The sequence below is a fragment of the Leptinotarsa decemlineata genome, unplaced genomic scaffold (genome assembly GCF_025532065.1).
Source record: "Leptinotarsa decemlineata unplaced genomic scaffold, Ldec_3_MD MMD2_P_RNA_scaffold_9, whole genome shotgun sequence".
Lineage (NCBI taxonomy): Eukaryota > Metazoa > Arthropoda > Insecta > Coleoptera > Chrysomelidae > Leptinotarsa > Leptinotarsa decemlineata.
The window spans coordinates 3344799-3369490 of NW_027412536.1; the positions used below are offsets into that span (position 1 = coordinate 3344799).

A 24692-nucleotide genomic window follows, 5' to 3' on the forward strand; every position below is an offset into this window, starting at 1 on the left:
AAATTAAAATCACCAATCAATAAACATCTTTTACCATAAGAAAAATGTATTTCTATCACATCCTCCAGAGCATCAATAAAAACAGGCTTACTGGAACTTGGAGACCTATAAAGACCCCCAATGTTCCATATATTATTACCTATTTTGATTTTTATGAACAGACACCAGAATACTTCTTAATTTTTTCACTAGATAGTTTATATGAAAATTCCATCTTAAGTGAGGGTCTATAATAACTCCCAAATACTTTATATTTGTAGCTGAGCATATTTGAAAGGTATTTTGGATTATTAAGGTTTGATATGGTGGTAAAAAGGGTCTATTGTCGCAGAATGGTAAGAAATATGTTTTTTTGAAGTTCAGTGATAGCTGTTTATAATCAAACCAATCTTTTATTAGTTCTAGATCATTTTCTGCCTGTCTTTCGTCATCGAGCCATGTTTCTCCGGAGTAGACAGTAGCTATGTCGTCTGCGAAACTAGTTATTTTTTCACAGGACCCTGCTGAGGATAATCCGTTTACGTATAAACAGAATAGTATCGGTCCCAAAACTTCCCAGGACTTCTGTTGTACTGGTAAGGTACAGGAATATGGAATATCTATTTATGTCTTTTCTGAATGTAGTACTGATATATGTGTGATTGAAAATATTCACTATGTCGTTCATGTCACGTGTTATATTTCCATCTGTAGTTTTTATAAGATTTATTTCATCTCTTGAGTTTCTGCAGTACATTTCGTTTAAAGTTTTTCATAGGTTACACGCATTATCTTTGTATTCGTTGATTTGGTTTTTGTAAAATAAATTTTTATTTTTGAGCTTATCCAGAGTGGTCTTATATTTTTTGTAATCTGTTTTGAGACGTGTAAAATTTGTAGATATAAATTGTTCTTTTTGTTAATAGAATTTACCAAACCTGTCGAAATCCAGTCCTTCCTTTTTTTTTTCTCTTTCTTTTTCGTTTCGTTATATTTGTACATAATAGGTAGATTGTTCAACTTCGCTTTTTAAATGTATCACAAACCTTTCTGGTTTTTTCATCTAAGTCGTTATCTGAGAAGATGTTTTGCCAATTTGTGTTTTTTTATTTCTTTCAATGAATTTTTTTTCATCGAAATGCTTTATAGTTGACTTTTATTGGTTTTGCATAATTTTTTTTCCCTGTGATCACTTGAACACTCGTTGTTGAGTGGTCTGTGATATCTGTAAGGTTTATATTCAGTATAAAGGTATCAATATTGTTATTGGAGGTATTGATGAAGATTTGATTAAGGCAAGCCTTGAGGCTTATTGGTGCATTTATTGGTGAATTTATAATATAATTTATATCCAAACTCGGCCATAGTTGTTAAATAATCGCTAACTCTATTGTCATTCTCTTCAAGGATATCTTTGTTAATATTTCCTACAAAAAAATTGTACTCCTTATTTTTTTTCGTTTGGCTTTCTAAATAATCTTGTAGGTTCTCCATAAATGTTTCGACGCAAGTGGAGGGGGACCTATAAAAAGCTTGGATAACCATGGAATTCCCATGTAAATCTACTTCCAATTGATTCGTTTAGGTGTATTAATTCGTGGTTCCTGTAAAGGTGTGATTTGATATTCATCAGCTTAAAATTAAGTTAAAGTTAAAACCTTCATTTGAATGGATGACATACGTTAAATATGTAAGAAAGCTTCGACTGAATTATATTGACCTTTCAGATACTCAGCTACGGAACGTTTGAAGTGATGCAACAAATGTCTGTAGTACAAACTGAATGGAAAAAAATGATTTCCTATAAGATAATTAAATGTTCATAGGAAAGTAGTTTTTTTCAAAAGAACTTTTTTCTATCATGTAATTCAACATGCATGTGAAAGTAGTTGTTTCGGAAGGGTTTTTTTCTAGTTTGTGTCTGAAAGAAACTGTTGTGTATACCCTACATATATTTATAAACAGTTTTCACTGTTATTTTCTTTCTTCCTTACACTGGAAGTTTCCCACATTTTTTGTTTGATGATGGAGAAGTAGGAAGCCAAAACTTAATGTTATTATTTTCAATTCCTAACTTATTGTTATTAAGATGCATTTCCCAGTTTGATTGGGTATATACAGGTTTCAAGATAATTGCAGAATTCATTTCATTTTGAATCAACACATACAATTAGAATCGAACTTATATGTTAACATGATATTTAGAACCAGACATAAGTATTCATCAGCTTAAAATGGCATTAAATTCAAAACCTTCATTTAAACAGATAAATATGTTAAGTATGTAAGAAATTTTGATTGAACTATATTAAGTTTTCAGATACTCAGCTTCAGAACGTTTGAAGTGACGCAAATAATTGAATTTTTAATATCATTGCCCTCTAACAGTCTATGGAATATTCTTTGTAAGATTGATTCAACCAAAATTCCTCTGTTCTGTAAATTTTGTAACAGTGAAATGCAATTGCCGACAAGCAAGGAGACTCACACAGTAATCAAAATGTGGTTAAATTATAGATCAGTATATACTACATTAGACTGAAATTATAAAAAATCTACAAATCCTTGCAGTGTTGTAGTTCTAGTATTCTGAAGCAGTGCTTGTTTTGGAATTTCAATTCAGGTAGAGTTGGAGAGCTATCTCACATGAATGTTTTGACTTGAAACCTGATTGATAAATGTTTTTGCATTTATTTCAACCCTATGTTTATCACATAGGGCATCTGTATGTATGCGTGTCTGTGTGCATGTATGTTCGTGTGTATGTATGGGTATTATATTGGCATGTATGTGTTTATTTGTAATTTATGTAACAACCAAAAGCTCAAGAATCCCCTTCAAAATCATTTCTTCCTTGCAGGATGACTCTTAATCTCCATCTCCACTCAATACTTTCTAAAAGTTGTATTGGCGCACTTTAAAAGTCCTCTGCAGAGATTTGTTTTTCAGTTATTCAGCATTCCATGTTAACTCATCGCCGATTCTCCCTCTTCCGAGATTCACCAGACAGATAAGTAGGGGCCGCTCTTATCAACAATATAACGAAAATTCATTTTTTCCTCTTCAATCAATAGAAAGTTTTCTTTTTTTCTCTTTTTTTTGATAAAAAATTATGGATATAAAACTGCTCTGTTAAATTATTGCATTGCTTATTGACTAATTTCCTCAAATCTCCTAAGAAAATTATTCAATACAGAGTACTTAAATATATCAATCCTCCTAAGAACATGAATTAATTTGCAGTGATCAATGTTATTAATCATCGCAAAATATGTGATCTTTGTGATGGTGATTTTTCAAAAGTTATAGAATAATGACAGCTGATATCAAGAAGTTGTGATCATATCTGATAAGATACGATGTCTCAGATACCAATAAGAAAGGTGTCTTACATACATTTATATTGACTAACAAAATTGCATTGCCTTTAATATATTCTATGTTGGATGGTCGCATTCAACATGAGAGTATAGAAATATTCACTACCAAAAATATTCATTTACTTTATATACATACTTTCTTCTGCACAAGTTGTCAAGTATTTTTCCGATACAAACACTTGTTTATCCATATCGAGAATAGCCATCCACATACTTTGAAAACCATTATTTTTTTCTTGATTGGCATGTGATAGTTTGAGAAGTAGTAGTGCAGCACAAACGCCTTCAGAAACTGACAATACATTAGTTGCCTGTGATACAGCTTTGTCCACCAACTTCAGCAAAATGGATATAATTGTACATGCCTGGGGTATAGTTTTGGTATTGAAGGTTGCAAGCATGGTTTGAATGTAAGATATCCTCACTAAAGGAGTTGATGTTTTCAATCCCAGTCCGTTCTGTAAAATATTTGAGAATAATGAACCTTTTTCCTGAAGTACGAAAAATCACTCACTAGCAGTGCTAGTAGTTCGGTGGGGACAAACACTGTCTAATCATCATATGGTAAAGTACAATTAAAAAAGAATGTTTTTAACAGAAGATATTCCTGGAGCAAAACTAAAATTTGGAACTGTAAAGGATAACAATGTTGTAACATTAAAACTTGGCTTGCATGCCGTAATTTAAAAGTAACTGGAAAAAAAGTGAATTAATAGACAGGTTAGTATACAGACTCTAGTAAAAGAGTAACGGTAGATTCAAACTGTAATAAAAGAAATTCAAAATAATTATGAATTTCAGATTTATTTCTGAGTGAAATATGAATCAAATATAGATAGTAATGAAATAAATTTAATTAAATATAATAAATGAATATAATTTAATAAACGATTAAGGTTATATCTCATTCTAATCAATGGTAATTAACTATGAAAAATTTACTATTCATTTCATGTCTAGAGCATACATATGAATATTTATTAATTTTTTTGCACTGTTAAATCCACTCTCCTCGAAGCATGTATCCATTTTTTACATCTAACCTCATTATTATGACGTTTTATAAATGGTATAAAAAACATGTTTTCTTCCGGATATCAATTATCCGACATACAATTCGCAAAACAGCAATGCTTTGTTGGCATTATACTAGCACAAAATAATTTTTTATATCAGATTAATATTTTTAAATAATAAATTAATAATATTAAGTAAATAACACTGTTTTACATGTGAATAGTTTATTGTTTGTCCCTACTACTAGTGCTGCTTCTCGTGACATGTTTGCTGTTCTCATGGAGTAAAATTAAACCATTCTGAATTTTCCTAACCTTAAAACCTTCAATAATTTTTTTTGGAACTTCTGTGGTCAATTTTGACGTCCATAAAGCCATCATATCCAAAGCAAAACACAAAGTTTTCTCATGCACTTCAATTTCCAAAACTTTTCTAAAATGATCTGAAGCAGTACCAATCAAATATTGCAAATCTTCGCCTTTCACATTGTTATAGCTGAAGTTTCCTGCACCCTTAAAATATTCTTATAAAGATTACAAAAAAAAGTTAATAAATTTCGAGGTAGTACCTGTAGAACACTAATTTTATGATCCACAACAGTTAACTTGCCATCAGATCCATGGAATACAGCAAATGTTTTCTCTAATAATTCTTCAAGTTTCTTTTCACTTTTTATTTTTTCTGCAAGGCGTTTACAAGCATTTGCTGCATCTTTCCTAGCGTCATCGTCTTTTATATGTAAATTCACTAGAAATGTATATGTGTTTGTTTCGAATATAACTTAAGAGAGTGTTTTGAAATTACCTATCAGACTTGTTCCAATTTCATATGCAGAATCACTCAAATCAAGATTAATACCTGATAAAACTAAACCAACAACATCAAGAATTATTTCTGGGTTTCTCAACATTGCTTTTTGTAATGCAGGTAATAACTTCTTCTTGAATAAATCCTCATTTACTTGGGATAAAAGAGGATAGCAAGCTACTATCAATTCAGGTGAAGATCTAGTTTTGCAGCTGATGAAATTATTTATAAAGGAGTCAATTAGTTGGTTCTGAAAATTAATTTTTGTAAGAACAATGTCAGTACAAATAGAAATTCATATTTACCAAATAAACTTCTAAAAGCTCGCTCTTACAGTTGATCATCCGTTTAACTAACATAGATGCTAGAACGACTGTAAATCGGCTCTCAGTTGTTTTTATAGTATCCAAATAAAGCTTCTCAGTGTCAATTTCAAGAGACCATGATTCGTTCAACTGAAATAAATGAAAAGAGTTAAATTTTATTTAATAACATAATATTTATGAATTTCACTAGTTCGGACTTCCATTGTCTATAATAATAATAATAATATTTATTCACCATTTGTGACACATAGCGTATATATGGTAGGTCAATGATTATTTACAAAAAACAGTATGTCACTTATGAATAAAATTATGGGATCAAAGCTTGAATAAAAATTAATATTTGCATATACAAAGGTATAGGTACATATAGATATATAAAATGCTAATTAAAAAATGAATAAAAAAATGTGGCAATTTTCCTTGCCGTAGTCAAATAAATATACATATGTATATATTTACATATATACATATATTTACAAACATGTACACACATATTTAAAAAAAAAAAAACGATAAAATCGCCAGTCAGAACACTGAAACTAAAGCAAAACAGCAAGTGAAAATTCAGCACGATTATATATCTTATTATCCTTCTGTGAAAGAATCCTCTAAATATTCCTTATGACTGTAGTAACATTTGTCCAGTAATAAGTTTTTAACTTTCTTACTGAACAAAGTTGAAGAATTCAATCTCTTTATAGAAAGTGGTAGTCTGTTATAAAAATTTATGGCATTATATAATGGAGATTTTTTGAAATGATCACTCTTATGTGAAGGGACCCTCAGAGCAGTAGCATATCGAGTATCACGACCGTGAATGCTCAAGTTCGTTATATACAAGTCAAGGTTCCGGTGCACAAAAATGACACATTTCATTATATAAATTGCGGGTGCAGTCAACAAGCGTTCTCTTTTGAAAACGGGTCTACAACTTTCTTGGTACCCCAGGTTGAATATCAATCTTATCAGTCGTTTTTGAGAGATGAAAACTCTAGAAAATTCCTTTGCACATCCCCAAGCCATTATGTTGAAACTAATGTGGGAGTATGCATTCGCAAAGTAAACATTCAGTAAACCAAACCTATCTAAACAATGTTTCAACTGTTTGATCGAATAATAAGCGGAATTGAGTTTACTGCACACTTTTTGTATTTGACTTCTCCAGGTGAGATTCTCATCTAAAATAGTTCCAAGAAAATCAACTTCTTTTGATATTTTTATGTCATTCAAAGTGATTAAATTACAACAGAAATCCCTCCTAACAAATGTTTTCATCAGCACTGACTTAGATTTATTTAAAATCAGTTTGTTACGTTGACACCAACTACTGAATTTGTCAATAACTAAATTAATTTTCATCGATAATTCATTCTCATTTTTTCCAGAAACAGTGATTGTAGTATCGTCAGCGTACATAGTTATGTGATAATCTGATATGAATTCAGGCAAGTCATTGATAAAAGTCAAGAATAACAATGGACCCATAACAGACCCTTGTGGAACACCTAGTTTCACATCATAAGGAACTGATGTAATTCCATTACATTTAACCACCAAACTACGGTTTTCCATGTACGATTCTATCCAACACAACACATTATTGGGAAAACCCATTACTAGTAATTTTTTCAATAGAAATTTGGAAGAAACAGTATCGAATGCTTTTGATAGATCTAAAAAAAGTGAAAAAACCAGATTATTATTATCCACTTGTGCATAAATATAGTTCAATAGTTGATAAGATGCAGATTCAATTGATTTACTCTTCCTGAAACCATGTTGATTATTGCAGAATAGGTCATTTTGTTCAATATACATCAAAATTCTATTACCTATTATTTTCTCAAAGAGTTTTGAAAAGGATGAAATCAACGAAATCTGTCTATAATTGTCAATTTCTGTTTTCCGACCTTTTTTGTGCAGTGGAAAGACAAGAGCCCTCTTCAATTCATCTGGGAAAAAACCCCCATAAAAGGACTGGTTAAGCAAAAAAACTAATGGTTCAATAATTATATCAATAATTTGCTTTACAGTAACAATAGACATATCATCAATACCAGCTGAATTTTTGTTCCTCATATTATCTAAAGTTTTCAAAACTTCAAGCGGTGAAATTTCTGAGAGATCGAATTCATTTTGAACGACAATATTCTGGGCAAAAGTACACGGTAGAACTAAGTTACATCCAAAATGATCCGAAATTGCTGTTGCAGCCGCTGAAGAGAAATGCCTAGCAAACAAATCTGCAACCGTATGTTGATCTTCAATTTCTTGATTGTTATATTTCAAAGCTATACATTCTGGATTTTTATTTTTAGTTTTTTTCCCAAGTTCATTATTTATGATAGTCCATACTTGTTTAGTTTTATTGTTGGAGTTATATATTTTTGCATTATAATAGTAGGTCTTTCCTTGTTTGATTTTTAATCTGTGATTTTTTAGTTTTGCCCTATAACTATGCATCATATCAGGGTTTACAGTGTTACTAGAAGAAATAAGCCAGAACATGTCTTTTATACTATATAAAATGATTTGAAATCCCTGAAACAACTAAAAAAGAAGAATTAAAAATGAATAGCTGAAAATAACAAATATATTAAGCAAAAAAAAACCTAAAATGAAATAATAGTGAAATAAAATAATAAAAAAATAAAGAAATGAAAAAAGAAAATAAATGTATTCAAGGAAGCCGCATACATGTTGTCCAACAACGTATTCAGCCAAGCCAGCATAGAAATACGCAACATATGGAAACCCATCATCAAGCGAAAAATGGCCAACTCCCGCCAAACGGTCATCTCCCACGGAACCAGTGAAGCGGAAAATGGAAAGCGGGGATAAGTGAAACTTCTCGAATGACCTATAAGTAGTCATCTCTAGGAGGAATCAGTCCAGTCATCACCCGAAGACGATTGTAGATACTAACAATCGAAACGTCGTGAACTAACGTGGCTTGGAATCTCTCAACTTTTGATTTTTATTTTCTTTTTTCATTTCTTTATTTTTTTATTTTTTTTTATTATTTTATTTCACTATTATTTCATTTCAGGTTTTTTTTGCTCAATATTATTGTTATGTATAATGTATAATGTTGCTGTTTTTGTAGTAATGTCTTTAAAAATATTTTATTGAACTTATGTTTGTCATACATTTGAGTCATTTCTAGATGTAACACATACCTTTTTTTTTATTTCTACCATTCTAGTTGATTTGTATATTATTAGGATATCCTATTTAAATAAAGATCTATCTATCTATCTATTTTCAGCTATTCATTTTTAATTCTTCTTTTTTAGTTGTTTCAGGGATTTCGAATAATTTTATATAGTAGACAATGGAAGTCAGATCTAGTGAAATTCATCATGAAACATTGTCAATCACCTTCAAACAAATAATATTTATGCTATTAAATTTTCTTCAACATAAGCTTTTCAATTTACCACATTTATTATTTCTCATATTCAATAATAAATTACCAAAGTACCTATCTAATAGAAAGATAATTATGTTTAAAGATGATACAACAATATCAATATCTGGAAAGAAAACACAGGAAGTGGTTAAAAAAGTGAAATCCTTCATATAGTAGTTTGGAACCCAATGCTCATCCAAATCTGTTCTGGTGAAATTCCATTACAAAAAATGTCTATCAGATAAGAGCTACTTTACTACTTTAAATTGTAATATTTCAGTGAATACTTATTCAATTTAATCGAAATAAGCAGTGCACTTTTGCCAACGTAACACAAGTCGATTAATTCTGTCAGCATAAAAATGATGTGCTAGGGATTCAATGGAGTCGATAAAAGCCATTTCTGCCTGGTCCTGATTGGCGAAGGTTCTACCAGTAAGGAAGTTATCGAAGTGCTTGAAAAGATGGTAATCGGTTGGCGAGAGGTCTGGGCAGTATGGTGGGCGAGGCAGAACTTCTGCCAAATCGTTCAATTTTTGGACGGTGATTTGTGAAATGTACGTTCCGGCTGCTGCTGGCGCAATTTTCGGCACATCTCGTCGATTTCCTCACAGTATGACTCTGCTATGATGGTTGGCTGTCCTTGTTCATCTTTCACTGCCTGAACTACTGTGCCGGCTGTTTTTGCGAGTGTATTGGCTTGGGATGTGGGGGTTGAGCAAACCGGCCATCGGATACCTGCTTCCACGTAGCCCCGCTGGATACGGGAATGACAGAAACACTTGTGGTTCTGGTATTCCCCAAATGAATGGCATCCCAACGATGGTTTAATCCTAAAGTGTGTGTATCCGTGCCAAGAGGATGAATGACACTGAATCTCCCAGCTGTCTCTAACGGAACCTTCGAGATTCCGGGCGCCCTCTCGTCGAAGTATCATAGTCTTGTCACGGTAATGCGGGGCTCTGCCGTGATTGACCTTCTTTCCTTAGCTACTTGTGGGTCTTTTATGGACAGAATACATTTACATTTTTTTCTGACGGTGAGTCTTCAGAGGAGATGGATGTCGAGCTTACGACTCCAACTGATCTTCCTGTAACTTTAGATCAGGAGCGAGAGCTTCTCCACTCTCCAACTCCTGATCCAATAACTAAACCAGGTGCAGCCAGGAAACGACTGAGTCGTCTCTTCAATCTCATGAAACCGCCTTGCACTAAATTCTTGAGGGGCATACGCAAAATCTGTCTCAGGTGGAGGAACAAACCCCCACGAGCAGGTTAGCAAACGTTTGTGCTGAAATGCACGGCTGAATCTAAGGCATCGCCAGGTGTAGCAGACGTGCAAAAACCCTCATATGGGAAGGTTGTCGCGGGTATCAAGGTGGAAATCCAGCACCTTGATTATTCGACTACCTCATTAACGGCCAATCAGCTGAAATCTCTTCAGGAGGCTATTTTGTCGGCTGTAGAGGTTATTCCATAAGATGGGCCACAGGTACTATTCCAGAGCTGGAGTAGTAGGCGAGGCCATTAGGTTCAGGGTCACCAAAGGCTGCTCTCAAGGTAGGGTGCTATCTCCTCTTCTGGAGTTGCTCCTAATGGATAGTCTGCTTGATGCCCTCGACAGAATAAAAGTAGATCTGCAAGCTTATGCAGATGACCTTGTCATTTTGGCAAGGTCCACGTCGGTAAGGGTAACTTGTAATATCTTCCAAAGCACAACGGACGTTGTTCATAGTTGGTGCCTGAGGAAGCAGATGTCTGTTAACCCCAGCAAAACTGTGATAATCCCCTTCACCAGGAGGAGAAAATTGAACGATTTGACGCCACTTTCCCTCAATAGTGGGGTTATACCATTTGGAACGGAGGTGAAATATCTTGGCATTGTACTTGATAAAAAACTCACCTGGAACGCTCACTTGGAAAAAGTTTACATAAAGCCAGACTGTCCCTATGGACATGTCGAAGGATTTGTGGTAAAACTTGGGGTTTAGGTCCCAAACAAATCCATCGGATTTATGTGATGATTGTCAGACCAATGATCACTTATGGTGCAATTGCCTGGTGGTCGAAGGCTTTACAGAAAACGGCCCAGGCGAAGCTCTCTGGCTCACAGAGACAGGCTTGTCTGGCCATCAGTGGTGCCATCAGTACTTGTGCACATTACCAATTGCACAAATCAATTTCACACAGAGTGCAATAGACTGTTGGTTGGTTGCAATATACTGTTGGTTGGTTGCAATAGACTGTTGGTTGGTCAGATGGTAAGAGTACGGCTGAGCCGTACTTTTACCATCTGACCTGAAAGACCACTCACCATACAAACTATTCGGCTTCGTTAAGAAGCTGGGTTTATTTGATCGAGTGTGAATAGCTGTCAGCCACAATAAGCCTTTGCGGGTGGCGGTGGAGGGTCGAAGAGATCCACTCACTTTGGACCTAACTTAACCTAGTATCGTTACGAAATTGGGAGATGTGCCATTCGAAAAAGTTGTCTTTGATCATCTCTCTCGCATATACTGGCACACGCCTACCGATCCGCTCAAAATTTTGAGTTTAATGTAGTTTCAGAGCGCAAGTGCAGACGTGGATAATTCTTAAGGATCCACTCATTTATTTTTACTCTGATGTCAGAGGTATAAACAATTGTAATCATTTTAAAAAAAGGCTGTACAATTTTTATTTCATGAAAAACCTCGTAGTCTGGAGGTGTTCTATTCAGTTTCACTTTTAAATTTTCCAACTATTGTTCAAAAATAAATTGTGTATATTTTCTAACTACTTTCATTTACTTCTCTGAACTGTGTATTGTCCTTATACTTGTGCTATACTTTTATTATACATTTTATGTTTGTTCCATCAAGGACTATTATTAATTACCTTTTTTTTCTGATTGATTCGGCCTTTACTTGATGAACATCCATAGTAATTTCAAAAACTACACCTCACGATTTGATCTCCACAAACCTTATTTGTTGTTATTTATTTGATGTTATTAATTAGTTTTTATAATTGATTCTGCTTTGTGTGTAAGAATGTTTTTTATGACAGTAAAATATATTTCTCTCTTCCTCTCTCAACTATAAAAGCGCTTCAAACATCGCCAAATAAACGTAAGTGGCTTAGATTGATGTTCATTTCATTGTTGAAGTCTGTCAGAGTTTGTTGATTTGCTGTATAGTTCCATGTTATCTCTGTCTAATCTGAGTATGATGGGTGTGATAATTAAGAAGGTTAAATTTTGTAAAATCGTCATTTTGCTTGGAATGAAATTGCTTATAGAATGTTTGAAAAGGGAAACTGGCAATTTACAAATTATAATTCACTTTCAATACAGTTGGTTAAGAAGTTCTTGAACTGAATTTTAGTTTTTATTGACTATCTTTGGGTATAATTATCTTCCACAATCTGAAAAATATTAAAATTGTAATGGAGAACTTTATAAACGTGTATAAAGGGCAAACTTTTTAGTTTACTCTGATAGGTTACTATGTGATTAAAAAAGGAAGTTGAGAAATAAAAAAATCCGCTAAGGAAAAACTATGTGTCAACTTAAATTTAGTCCAATTCTGAAAACGGAGGTAGATTTTAGCCTGCGAAACATGAAGATAAGTATTGTATAATTTCTTAGCTCTTGTTTAAATTGAAAGGGATATATTTTTACAAATTGATTTTTGGGAAAGAAAGTTTTTAGCTTTCTATTTCTCAGGTAATACAAAAAAACGTGGGAATCTTCCAATGAAAGGAAGGAGGCAATCAATTGAAAAAAAGTAACTCTATACAAAAATGTGTAGTTCATGCAAAGAAGTTACTTTCAGACATAAACTGGAAGAAAAAGCCCTCTTGAAACAGCTACTTTCATATAAACATTGAATTACACGAAAGAAAAATACTTTCAAAACAAATAACTTTTATATAAACACTGAATTAAACAAAAAAAATGTTTCACCGCTCAATTTATATTCCAAACATTCATTATGGAATTGGATCAGACATTATTCACGAGATTCCTACACAATATACTAAATGAAAGAGGTAAAATTTCTCTTAGATGGAACACTGTCATTCTCACTGGTAGACATCCGGTGTTTCGCCGTAAGACACTTGCCTTATCAGCTCTTTAGTCAACCAAATATGGATAACATTATAAGAAAAAACACCCAATTCATTCGTAAAATTATGACTTTATGTCATGGAATAAGCTCAATCTACTCATGTCATCGAAGACAGTACGTAATGACATTCATTCGCTTATTTGATTAAATCCCAGCCAAAAGAATCGTGTTTAAATTGAAAGGGGTATATTTTCAGGAGAGGTTAATTTTCTGGACAAGTTTCTGATAAATATTACTTCCAATTTATGATTTTTCAGATTGTGAAGTGTAAAAATAACCAAAAAGGTTGATAAAAACTGATTTTCCTACACAAAAAATGACTTTCATTCTAGATTTCAAGTATTGATGAAAAAATTGATTCAAATTCTGGAATTTTATAACTCGACAATAATAAGCAAATCAAATTAGTTAAAAAAACTTGTAAAAGTGCGAGGTTAACATGAAACTTTATGTCAACAATAATGAAATATTCATCATGTTTTTCAAATTCGACTGGGTCGGTCCAACTACATAGATATTGGCATACTTTTGAGTATTGCAGTGATCAAGAATAGTACCAACGTTTTCAATGAAATGCTCACATTTTTTTGGATATTCACAGGCCAAAAATAGGTGTGAATATTATAATACAACTTTGTTTCATATAGAACTTATTGGATATTATCGGTAGTTTTGCTGTGGATGAACATGGCTAGCTTTACACATAAAAAAAATCATGCTTTTTTCAAGTCACACACTACAAATGTATTTTTATAATGTATAAATATATTTGTTGTGTATTTCGTATACAACAGTATGTAGTTAGTAAATGGATCGAGCAAGTACATTAATGTCCATAGCATGTTTGTGAGAAAAAGTTACCATTCTATGAATCTTACTCATCACAAGTGGATCTCTGCAAAAAATAAATGTTTACCTAATCAATCTTCAATTTTAACGTATATACGGTACAAATATTTTTGCAAATTCATGAGGTCCGACAACTGAATGCTACCCGTTTTTATAACTACAAATAACTTACCATGTTAAAGGCTTTCATTGACCTTTTTGTATTACCAGCTTTGAGAACTGTGGTTAATATAACAGCTTGTGATTCAATGATCCATGTCATATATGGTAGCAAAGTTAAAGGATCACTTTTCCAACCATGTGAAAATAACAACGTGGACCAATTCAATGCGAACAATGCAGTCTTACTTATGTTACTTCTGAAAAAGACACATGTATAAGTGTTACCTCTGTAATGAATTCATGCATAAATAAACTAGAAATTATATTATTAACAAGAAATTATATTATTAACTATAAATAAAGAATATTTGAATCAAGATTCTTGGTTGGACATTTGAAAGCACACACTCAGTAATGATGCCCAAAGAAAGACCAAATTCGAAAATTATGACAAATTAGTTTTACAACTGATATCATTTTGATATTATATCAACATTAATATATATTTTTTAAATATTCATGAATTATGACTACGAATAAGACTGTAATTAAATTATATTTTTATGTGCTGTACATCTATGCTCAGTAATTGCCTATGTAGCGAGTATTATCATTCATCTCATGTTGTAACATATAATCGAAGAGATAAATAAAATTATCTATCTATAATTTGGGTATCGCATGTAATAAAATTTTGGGTAGTGATGGGTACACGTGCATTATTAGAATAATCAGTTGATTGGCATTGAAGTGTTTCAATAATCGAATTAATATTCCTTTGAATAGTAGAGCAACATAAACTAAGGGTAGATAGACATGCCAAATGACTACGATCTCGTATAGCATAGAAAGTATATCCAAAAATTTCATTGAAATAATTCTTCTGAATTCATTATTTTTAAAAATATATACCTATCAAGTATCATTTGTATTTACGAAAAATTTCGATTATTTATATATTTTATAGTAGTACAGAGATATTTAATTTTTCACAATAGTAGATTTGCACAAAACATTCCTATACTTGGAGAATCATGAACTGAAAATCTATCCAAATATAACTTTATCCTTATGCATAGGAACTCAAAGACAAATAGTAGAAACTCAGTGTAACTTTAGGCTCACTCTCGATAACGCAGACATTGACTGGGTAGACTGTGCTGAAAATCTTGGCGTAATCATAGATAGCTCTCTGTCTTTCCATGAACATGTGACAAACATTTTCAAAGTATCATTCTTCAAACTCAAATCACTATATAAATTCAAGTATCAGTTATCATAAGAAATGAAACTCAGGTTAGTTAACACTCTTTTATTTTCCCCCATATCGAGTATTGTTGTTCAGTGTATTACAATTTTTTGCCGCAATATAACAAGAAGTTACAACGTATACAAAATGCTTGCATGCGATTCGTATGCTGTATCCCATATGGTAAACATGTCACACCATTTTTGTTAAAAATGAAGGAGCTGAAGGTGAGGTACAGAGTCCAATATTTGATAAAAAATGGTTTTTTTATCAAATATTGGCATTAAGCAGGCATTCTGACATGCATATGGTCAATTTGAGAATTGACTCATTCAACATATCTGGGCACCGTACTTCCAAATTTCAAGGATGTTTTTCTTATATAGCCCCTTCTTATCTGAATGAAATTTTACCCCTTTTAAATTATAATAATCATTAATTCAAGAAAGAAAGAAAATCACAGATGCTTACTGATCAGTGCTAATTTAAAAAAGTTAAAATTCAATGAAATTGTTAAATTGACCAAAACAGTGTTAAAAATATTAAGAGTTATTAGCAACTATATGATCTATTATTTTTTTCTCTTCTCTATCATTGTTATGATAGTAAATGAGTATTTTTATAATTATTTTCTTACACTCACTGTATAATTTTTGGGAGGGGTGGAAGATAGTCTTTGGCTAACCCTTTTCCTTTTATGTTTAAATGTATTTTTTATGCATAATAAACGATATTATTATCATTATTATTCTGATCACTTCTAATTTAATTTCAATTTGAAAGCCACCGGTAGACTGCTATGTCAGTCTGTTGGGCATCGTCAGTACTGAGCAAGCCACCGATTGGTGGAAGGTCATCTTGAATTTAGACAGGTTGGAGTCTGGCTCCCTTACTCTTTGGACTGATGTTTGACAGAAGGACAAACGGGTCATAACTGATGTGGGGGCCACCGATTGGTGGAAGTCATCTTAAATTCAGACAGGTTGGAGCCTGGCTCCCTTACCCTTTGGACCGATGGGCCACTGATTGGTGGAAGTCATCTTGAATTTAGACAGGTTGGAGCCTGGCTCCCTTACCCTTTGGACTGATGTTTGCCAGAAGGACAAACGGGTCATGACTGATGTGGGTGTTAATGGTATGGCGGCATGAGTGTCCTCAGACATCAGTACCGCCCTTCACGGTGTACCCATGCCTGGCTGGGGTGAATTGGATGAAAACGTTGTTCATGTTTCAATGGAAGATATAGGGGCCTCATTCACAGAGTGTCGGGGCCTTCTATATCGGGAGGTTAAAGCCTGGCGCCCTTACCCTTTGAACTGATATTTTCCAAAAGGACAAACGGGTCATGACTGAAGTTGGTGACCACCGATTGAAAACCAATAATAGAACTTGATAAAAATTACTGTGTAAACGCAAGTGAGACATAAGTGGAACTGCCTATTGGTGTGACACCCAAGTTAGCTTGCCAAGTTTTTATGTCAGCGTTGATGGTTTGACCATTCATCTGACAACTAAATAAGCAAAAATTTGAAAAGCTCTTATATATGCCTTTTCAATAAGACCTGATGTTTTTTGGACAGTAAAGCTTATTATTATCATTATTATTAGTGTCACTATTTTTCGGGCTTGAAGGCCGTCAACTTTGGATTTTTTTCTTCACATTTTGCTAGCGTGAGTGGCTAGCTTCTTCAGAGGTTTATACATCCTGAGTTATATCTGATGACTGTCATCAGAGATAACAGGACAAGATTACTCAAAATTGGCGTCCTAGAGAAGGCTACAGGTTATCTTGATAAAATATATTTTCATATGTTATACAAGCTGATCCAGTGGCAACTATGTTATTATTGGAGATACAAAATTGTATGAATTGGCAAATTAGCATTTTTACTTTAAGATGGCAGAATATAGCAAAACTTTCAGCAGCAAAGTTCAGTTTCGATCAGATCAGTTATATTCTAATAACAGATACAAAACAGTTCAAAATCATCATTGAATTGGGATACTTATTTTAAATGGTATTCCTTGTACAGATGGAACCAATAAATTTTTTACTCAATGAATTTGTACAATGTTGATTGTCAATGACAAAGAATGTTGTTCGCCCACAAGACGTTTAAGTTAATAAGTGAAATAAATAAGTACTTTCTTTGCCCAATAAAACATTGATTTGAATATCTAGCAATTCAATTCTAAGTTAAGTTTTCCTAGCCTATCAATAAATACACAGTTCCACTTACGTGACAACAATATTCTTGTAATAATCGGCAGCATCTACAATGAAAGATGTTATATTTTTTATCGCTATCACTGGATGTTTTTGAAGAAGAGAAACTATCAGGTTTCCTACAAGCTGCTGGGAAAGACCATCTTTATACCTTGGAAGTGTTAATGGTAGAAGTTTGCAAATCCCTTTGATATTATTACCATCGATACCTGCAAAGGAATTATTGAAACAAGCCTTTCATTTTTCAGATGCACATACTTTTGGGAGATTTTACATATTTAATTAAGGTTTGAATGAGTTGTTTCCTTTCCTTCAAACTAGCAGTTTGCAGTCTAAAGTGGACATCCTTCAGGGAGATTGTCACCTAGAAACCAGAATATTGTAAATAACTTCGAACTTACTTTTCTTAATTCACAAATTCGAAAAATTTCAAATACACGTGAAAAGTTTACCTCTTTAGCTTCATCCATTTTTAGAGGTTTATCTGGAATCTGAAGTTCGGATTTAAAGAAAGGTAGGTATAGAAAATTCCAGTTAGAAGAAGATGAAAATTGACCAATGTGAAGTTAGGTGCCAAATATAGTTGCTGTGTTCCGAACTTTGTCAAGTAAACCGTGGCGACCTTTCCCCATGTTATGAGGATAACTGATGTTATATATGATTATATGAAGTATCGAGAGAACCTGCTACCACAGTATATGAAATATGAAAATGAATTTTCAAGTGATTACTGCTTCGAAATTGGAAGTTTTTTAGGTCTCACTTATGTGAGTAGTGCAATTCAGTTATGACCAACTGTTAGAGAGAAAAATTGAAAAAAAAATACAGCCAACTGTTTTGATATTCAAATAAATGTATATTCGATAAAATAAAGAAAACACTTGAACGATAGATATTTTCCAGAAAAAGTTTCCGTCTCAGTTGGAAATAGGAAACCACAAATTGGAAAAAACGAATTTCACCTAAACTTATTTTTTAACTTTAACAATCAAATATTCACTTCAAATGGTCGAATACATATTGTGAATTATATTAAATCGACAATTCAAACTGTCGGTTATCAAAAATCGACAGTTCAAATTGTTAATTACATATAATCGATAGTGTGCAATAATATCGACGGTTCTAACTGATCAAGCGTTGGAATATTCAGTACTTCAGTACTAAAAGCATTACTTTTCACAAATTTCACATACGTCGTCAGTACTTTTGAAATGTAAAACAGTACTCTTTCAGGAATAGAGAATATGCATAAAATTTAAATTTTTCTCAAATATTTTTCGAGTCTTTATTACCGTCAAGGCGGGTTCGTATTAGAACGATTGCGATAATATTTTTGCGGTTCCGCAAATTTAGCCCAAACGTGTTAAAATACCCTGTTCATGTTGAAGCGGGCAATATCTAGAAATTTTATTGTTGTATTACATGAACCTAAGTGATGACATACGACCAGACCCTATCATATCAGAAAATAGGACTAACAATTTTCTCAAGTTTTGTTTAATAGGAGCGTGTCTTTAAACCATTTATCTTAACGTTACTGATAACTTAAGTGCAGGAGCGATGGGTTCTTTTGCAAAATGAGTTTTCTTTAATGAAGGGCCAACCAAATTCAATAGTAGGTACCTATATTGAATTTATTGAATAATGGAAGAGTCAGTCTGAACTAGTGGAAATATTTCTCTGGATCACTAATTTTCATTTCAGCCACAAGGTTGTGATATTTTCAATATTTTCTTCGGTTTTTGAAAATATTCCTCACACCATAACGACACATATATATATATATATATATATATATATATATATATATATATATATATATATATATATATATATATATATATAATCTAGAAAGGTTAATGCAGTCAAGCTGCTGGAAAATAATTCCATGAAAATCAAAAAATAAATAGATAAGTACTCTTTGATCATTCCCATATTGATTTCAATTTAAGAGCCACCGGTATACAGCTGTTTCAGCCTATTGGGCATCGTCAGTACCGGGCAGGCGGTCCTCGATTGAAGACAAAATGAGAAAAAACCAAAAAAGTACTTGATAAAAATAGCTGCGTAAACGCAAGCGAAACATAAGTGGTTCCACTTATGTGAAGGCAACAGTGAGGCAACATTGGATTTATCAGCATTGTAATCACCGACATAATCTCAGAGCTCAGAGTAACAAAAATTACTCTGAGCCTCGAGTAATTACTCCAACCTATTAAGGTTATGTCGATGATTGAAATTCATACCACAGTATAGCTAAAATTGAGTAGTTGTTATTCTTGTCGGAACCTTTGATGTTTGTGCACGCATCCATAATTGCCTGTTACAAGTGGATTTGTCAGCGTTTAACATTTCATACACTGCTCAACAAGTGAATAATAGATATAAAACAAATTTCATGGAAAATTAAATGGGTGTTTTGTGGTAATGTAGAATATTATGAAACACTTTTAATTTTTTACTCAAATTGTTTCACGTTTTTACTCGTTCCTTGTCTCTTCAAATTAAAATAAGTTACAGAGGAACTAAAGGTACTTGCAACTTCAAACATAGGTCAGAACTGGATAAAATGCAGTATTTTTGTATACTGTATAAATAATATAAAACGTATGAAATCGACCATAGTTCGGAAAGCGTGTCGGAGAGTTCCAACGAATGAAAAGAATTAATTTGCCTGTCCAACCCAACCGGTCCTTTTTGAGATGCAACAACATTGAAACATATATGTACAGAGTTGAGTAGAGCAACTGAGCGGGGACTGTGACGTATTCTCTGCGGGACGTCCTTATGTTAGTGAGTGGGAAAGAGAAGTGTGCGACGTAATCGATGCTTAGTAGAATGAGTATCGGAGAGATTCAGTTGGAAGATAACAACGTGGTTGAATTATAAGAATAATGGTATAATGAATGAAAAATCGGATAAAAGAAAAAACATGTCGGTGGGCATTCAGTGCCACGTTGAAGAAAAAAAACATGACAGCTAACGTAAAATAAAAAAACAGGGTTGCCAACGTTGTGGAATTGGCCGCGGTGGTAGTGCGCCCGCCTCACGATCGGAATACCGTGGGTTCGATTCCTGCCTTGACCAGATATTTTTCTCGAGAGAATTTATCTGGTTGAAGCTGGGATGATTCTGCAACCGTGTTAGGAATCACACGTTAAAAGGTAAGACCTCGTTAGTCCTTAGCTCGCACAAGTTTCCCAACTTCTGAGAGTTGTCGTTCGTATGGGGGCGATAGCTGATTAACGGAAAAACAGATTTCAAACAGATTTTAATAGAAAAAAACATGAGTCACATCTGGGTATACAGGGTGTGACAAAATACATCATTTGAAAAAACATGACAGTTTAACGAGACTCTAACGTTGCAACGTGCGATTCCTTCATGTGTACAGGGTGATTGAAAAAAATACATCATTTAAAAAACATGGTAGTTTGACAGGAGTCTAGCGTTTCATCGTGCGATTCCAATGAGAAACGTTTTAATGTTCAAAAGTTGTGAAGTTGACGTTCGAAAATAGGGCAATGGGTTGAGCAGAGTTTTCAGCAATGAAATTTCAAAATACGTTATTTTACATATACGTTTCGACCGTTTTTCGTGTTTGAATACATCATTGTCATTTGCCAAATGTTGGATGGAAAATGGGGGAGAGGGTCAAAGAAAACACGCAGCATCAGGGGTATGAAAGGATTTCAAAACGTTTCCAGCCTCATCAAGTGATGAGGTTAGGTGAAAAAAAAAAGAAATAAAACATTTTGAATAGAAATTTATTGGGCATTTTCATTTTGGTAACATACCTCAAAGCCATTTGTATATTCTGCAATTATATTTGGTTCGGTTGTAAATGTGATGAATACAAAGTGAAACATATTCGTTGTTTTTGTTGTTGTCGAATGTGGGAACCATCCATGTCGCATTGTCATAGTCCTCCAAATTTACAAAGCGTGTAGGGATATCCAACTCGTAAAATTTCGCAGTTAGATAGTCACGTTTTTTATGTCCTCGCACATAAACGATATTGATATCCTGTAGATTTTTCATGAGGATGGCATCCGATTGATCATATTCCACAAAGCCAAAGGAATACCTCAATCCGTGAACGTTTCGCTAATTATATTTCTCGTTCACACAAAAGGGTTTTTAAAAACTTTTTATTTGAACAGAGTAACAACTAATAACTATGAAATATAAGTACTGGCTATTACAAATCAATTGAACCTATTTATACATAAATTATTGCCGACTTTGCAGATATCAGCAAAATAATTGATGTCGTCTTCGGGTCATCGAACAATATCCTGCTGATGTAAAAGGTTATCGAACTGTAACTTCTCCATCCCCTGGGGAAGTCTTGTAAGGGACGAACAAGACTGAAGATGATGCTTCGTGTTCGGGAACTGGTGGATCATCATTGGATGGTTCTTTCTTCGTTTGCCTTTTCAATCTGTAAATTACGTATAGAATGAAGATGGTGATTGAAATGTAAATGGGAGTCATCCAGAAATGGCTATTATCAGATTGTCTGGTTTCTTCTGGGATGAGTTGTAACTTCTCTTCTTCTAGGGTCAGATGTTGTAGTTTATCCAGGGGAATCTTATCTAATTTCAATGGTTTGAATTTCAGCGAGGAATTGATGTGAGCTGTCTTGATATTTGGTAAAGTGAGGGGCTCGTCTAATATGACACTTTTGGAGTTTATGAAGGCTTCATTGTTGGTTTTGAATTCACAACCTGGTGGAAGTTTTATCAGATGCACTCCTTCCAGAACCATAACTTTCGTACTGGAACAATGTGTAGATATCTTCGTGGCCTGTGGAAATATTCCTATGTAATGGGCTTCTGACATTTCCAGAATCAGTGTTGCATTCATCGAAACTGGAACGTGTTCACATTTTGCTTCTTCATCTGTTATTTCCAACATCTGGGTAACACAGTCAGGGGATCTGCCAGTATCTTGGAGGAAATTTTCTTCGCAAAGGTAATCCAGGCCAATTCGTTCACAAGGTGAATTTAGGTATTGGTAAAGGTAGGGACTGACTGTTAGGTAAGGAGTTGGTGGAATAATTATTGTCGAATTTTGTGTAGGAATGGGAAATAAGTGGAAGTAGGTGAATGTATCAGGGAATATTAAGGGAACATGAAGGATGAATACGATTTTATGATCCGTGTGGTAGGCGTCTATTTTGATGACGTCGTAGTATTTATGGATGTCGTCCTCCTGGTTATAGAGTAACTGGTTTTCTGAGTGGTAGGTGAGCAGTGTCCTTACGATCCAACTTAAATCTTCGCTTTTGAGGACGCTGTTATGGACTGTATTAATCCTTGCCAGGGATACTGCCATTTCTAAGTCATTCAGTGTTTGTAAAATAACTTGAAGTATCAGGTTGATTTGATCCAATACGTTTCTGGTTTCCAGATAGTGATTGAAGTCAAAAACGAGTCTATTGAGATCGGTTTCAATTCTCTTGACTTCTATTGAGATGGTATCTTGATTATGTGTTAATAGAGAGATGGTTTCATTGTAGCTTTCCATTATTCTTGTGTTTAAACTGATGTGTTGGTTCACATGACTTATTATGTTCCTTTGGTTGTTTTCTAGGGAAGCAATAGCATTCTCATATTTCCTTGCATCTTCTTGGTCCAAGTTTCCAGAAATTGCTTTGATCACACTTCCTAAGCCATCTATGAGTCCTCTTTTGGGTCTACTGAGAGGATAAAGAGTCTGTAGCTTTTCCTTGGCAGTTTTCAGTTGGTACTTCAGTCCTTGATCGAAATTTTGCAAGTTGAAGAAATAAGGGTCACTTAGTCCGTTACGAATTGCTGTGGAGACGGCATCATATTGGGATTCTATAGCGAATATCTCTTCGTGGATGGGTTGAAGATCATAGTAGTGGATGAAGTCGTGGGTACTAGTCTTGATCTTTGCTTGTCCCATCTTGAGGGGAAGTAGTCCTGGATTTGTCTTGAGGTTCTGGATTTCGATCTCCTGTCCTCTCGTCAGATGAAGACTGTAAAGGGACGAAGAATTTAGTAATCTTATTAGGCAAATGTCTTATATTTTTCTTATGGACGTTTGCATTTTCTGTCTCGACAGTTACTGTTTGGTCTTTTTGGATGGATTTTGGGAGGAAGGGTGGTAGCAGTTTGTTTCTTTTCACTGTTTTTCTTGTGTACACCTTGGTGCAGGGTTTGTAGGTAATAGGAGTTTCTCTTTTCTTGTTTCTCTTCTCTATGATATTTGTTTTCTGTTTCTGTAAATCTTCGTTGATTTTCCTATATATTTCCTTCGTTTTTTCCCTGTGTTGTTGGACGTAGTTGTTAATCAAGGCTCGTCTTATGTCGATATCGAATGGGTCTTGACTATTGAGATGTCCGTTCAGAATATCCATAGGTTTCTGTCTTGTTGCTGAATGGATAGAGTTGTTGTATCCTAAGATGGCATAGAGCATCTGTTCTTTGATGTCTCTTTTCTTATGCGTATCTCTCAATATTCTCAAGTGCTCGATCAATGTGGAATGGAATCTTTCGACTATCCCGTTTGACTGAGGGTTTTCTGGAGTGGTATAGTGAATGTTGACTTTATGTGTATCAACAAATTCTTGGATCAGTCCATTTTTGAATTCCGTTCCATTATCAGTGACGATCATATGTGGTATTCCATGATGGTTGATGAATACTAAGAGAGCATTGAGAGTGTTGATAGCATTACATCCCTCTATTGGATACGCCTGGCCATATTTTGAAAATGCATCCACAATCGTCAGAAATTTTTGTCCACTAGCCTGAAAGGTATCCATGTGTATTATTTCAAGAGGCTTCGTTGGGGTAGGTGTCAGCATGAACTTTGGCTTCTCTGGTCTTCGATCATACTTGTTGATTTGACAAGTTTCGCATAAGTTGATAGCTTCTTCGATATCCTTTTTTATATTGGGCCAATAATACAATCTTTTGATCCGAGTTTCCGTTTCAGTGATTCCTCTATGGTTTGTTTTTCCTTCATGATGCTGCTTGATTATTTCTTTTTGTCTAGCTGAGCAACTGACATCTTCCAAAAGGCGGTTGCATTTTATGAGATCGAAAGAGGAATTCTTGAATGTCTCTCTCAAGATTCTGCACATGCTGGGGTAGAGTTCTTCATCTTCGAACATCAAAGCGTATTTCTTTCCCGGGCTGATATATTCTTTGAAAAAGTTAAAAACATTTTCGTCCATATTGTCGTTTCCCAACT

General features: G+C 33.9%; 1 protein-coding gene across 1 annotated transcript in view; it reads right to left on the reverse strand.

Moving 5' to 3' along the window:
- The window catches only part of l(3)80Fj (lethal (3) 80Fj), a 64158-nt gene extending 45907 nt beyond the window's left edge, over positions 1-18251 (reverse strand). The window contains exons 1-9 of the mRNA XM_074170437.1: positions 17915-18251; positions 17721-17826; positions 17476-17671; positions 14057-14243; positions 5489-5638; positions 5181-5433; positions 4945-5123; positions 4691-4888; positions 3496-3817 (exon numbers count right to left, since the gene is read on the reverse strand). Coding sequence (XP_074026538.1) covers positions 3496-3817; positions 4691-4888; positions 4945-5123; positions 5181-5433; positions 5489-5638; positions 14057-14243; positions 17476-17671; positions 17721-17826; positions 17915-17932 — 1609 coding nt within the window. The 5' untranslated portion in view covers positions 17933-18251. The remainder of the gene's footprint in view (positions 1-3495; positions 3818-4690; positions 4889-4944; positions 5124-5180; positions 5434-5488; positions 5639-14056; positions 14244-17475; positions 17672-17720; positions 17827-17914) is intronic.
- Between the last annotated feature and the right edge of the window lie 6441 nt (positions 18252-24692).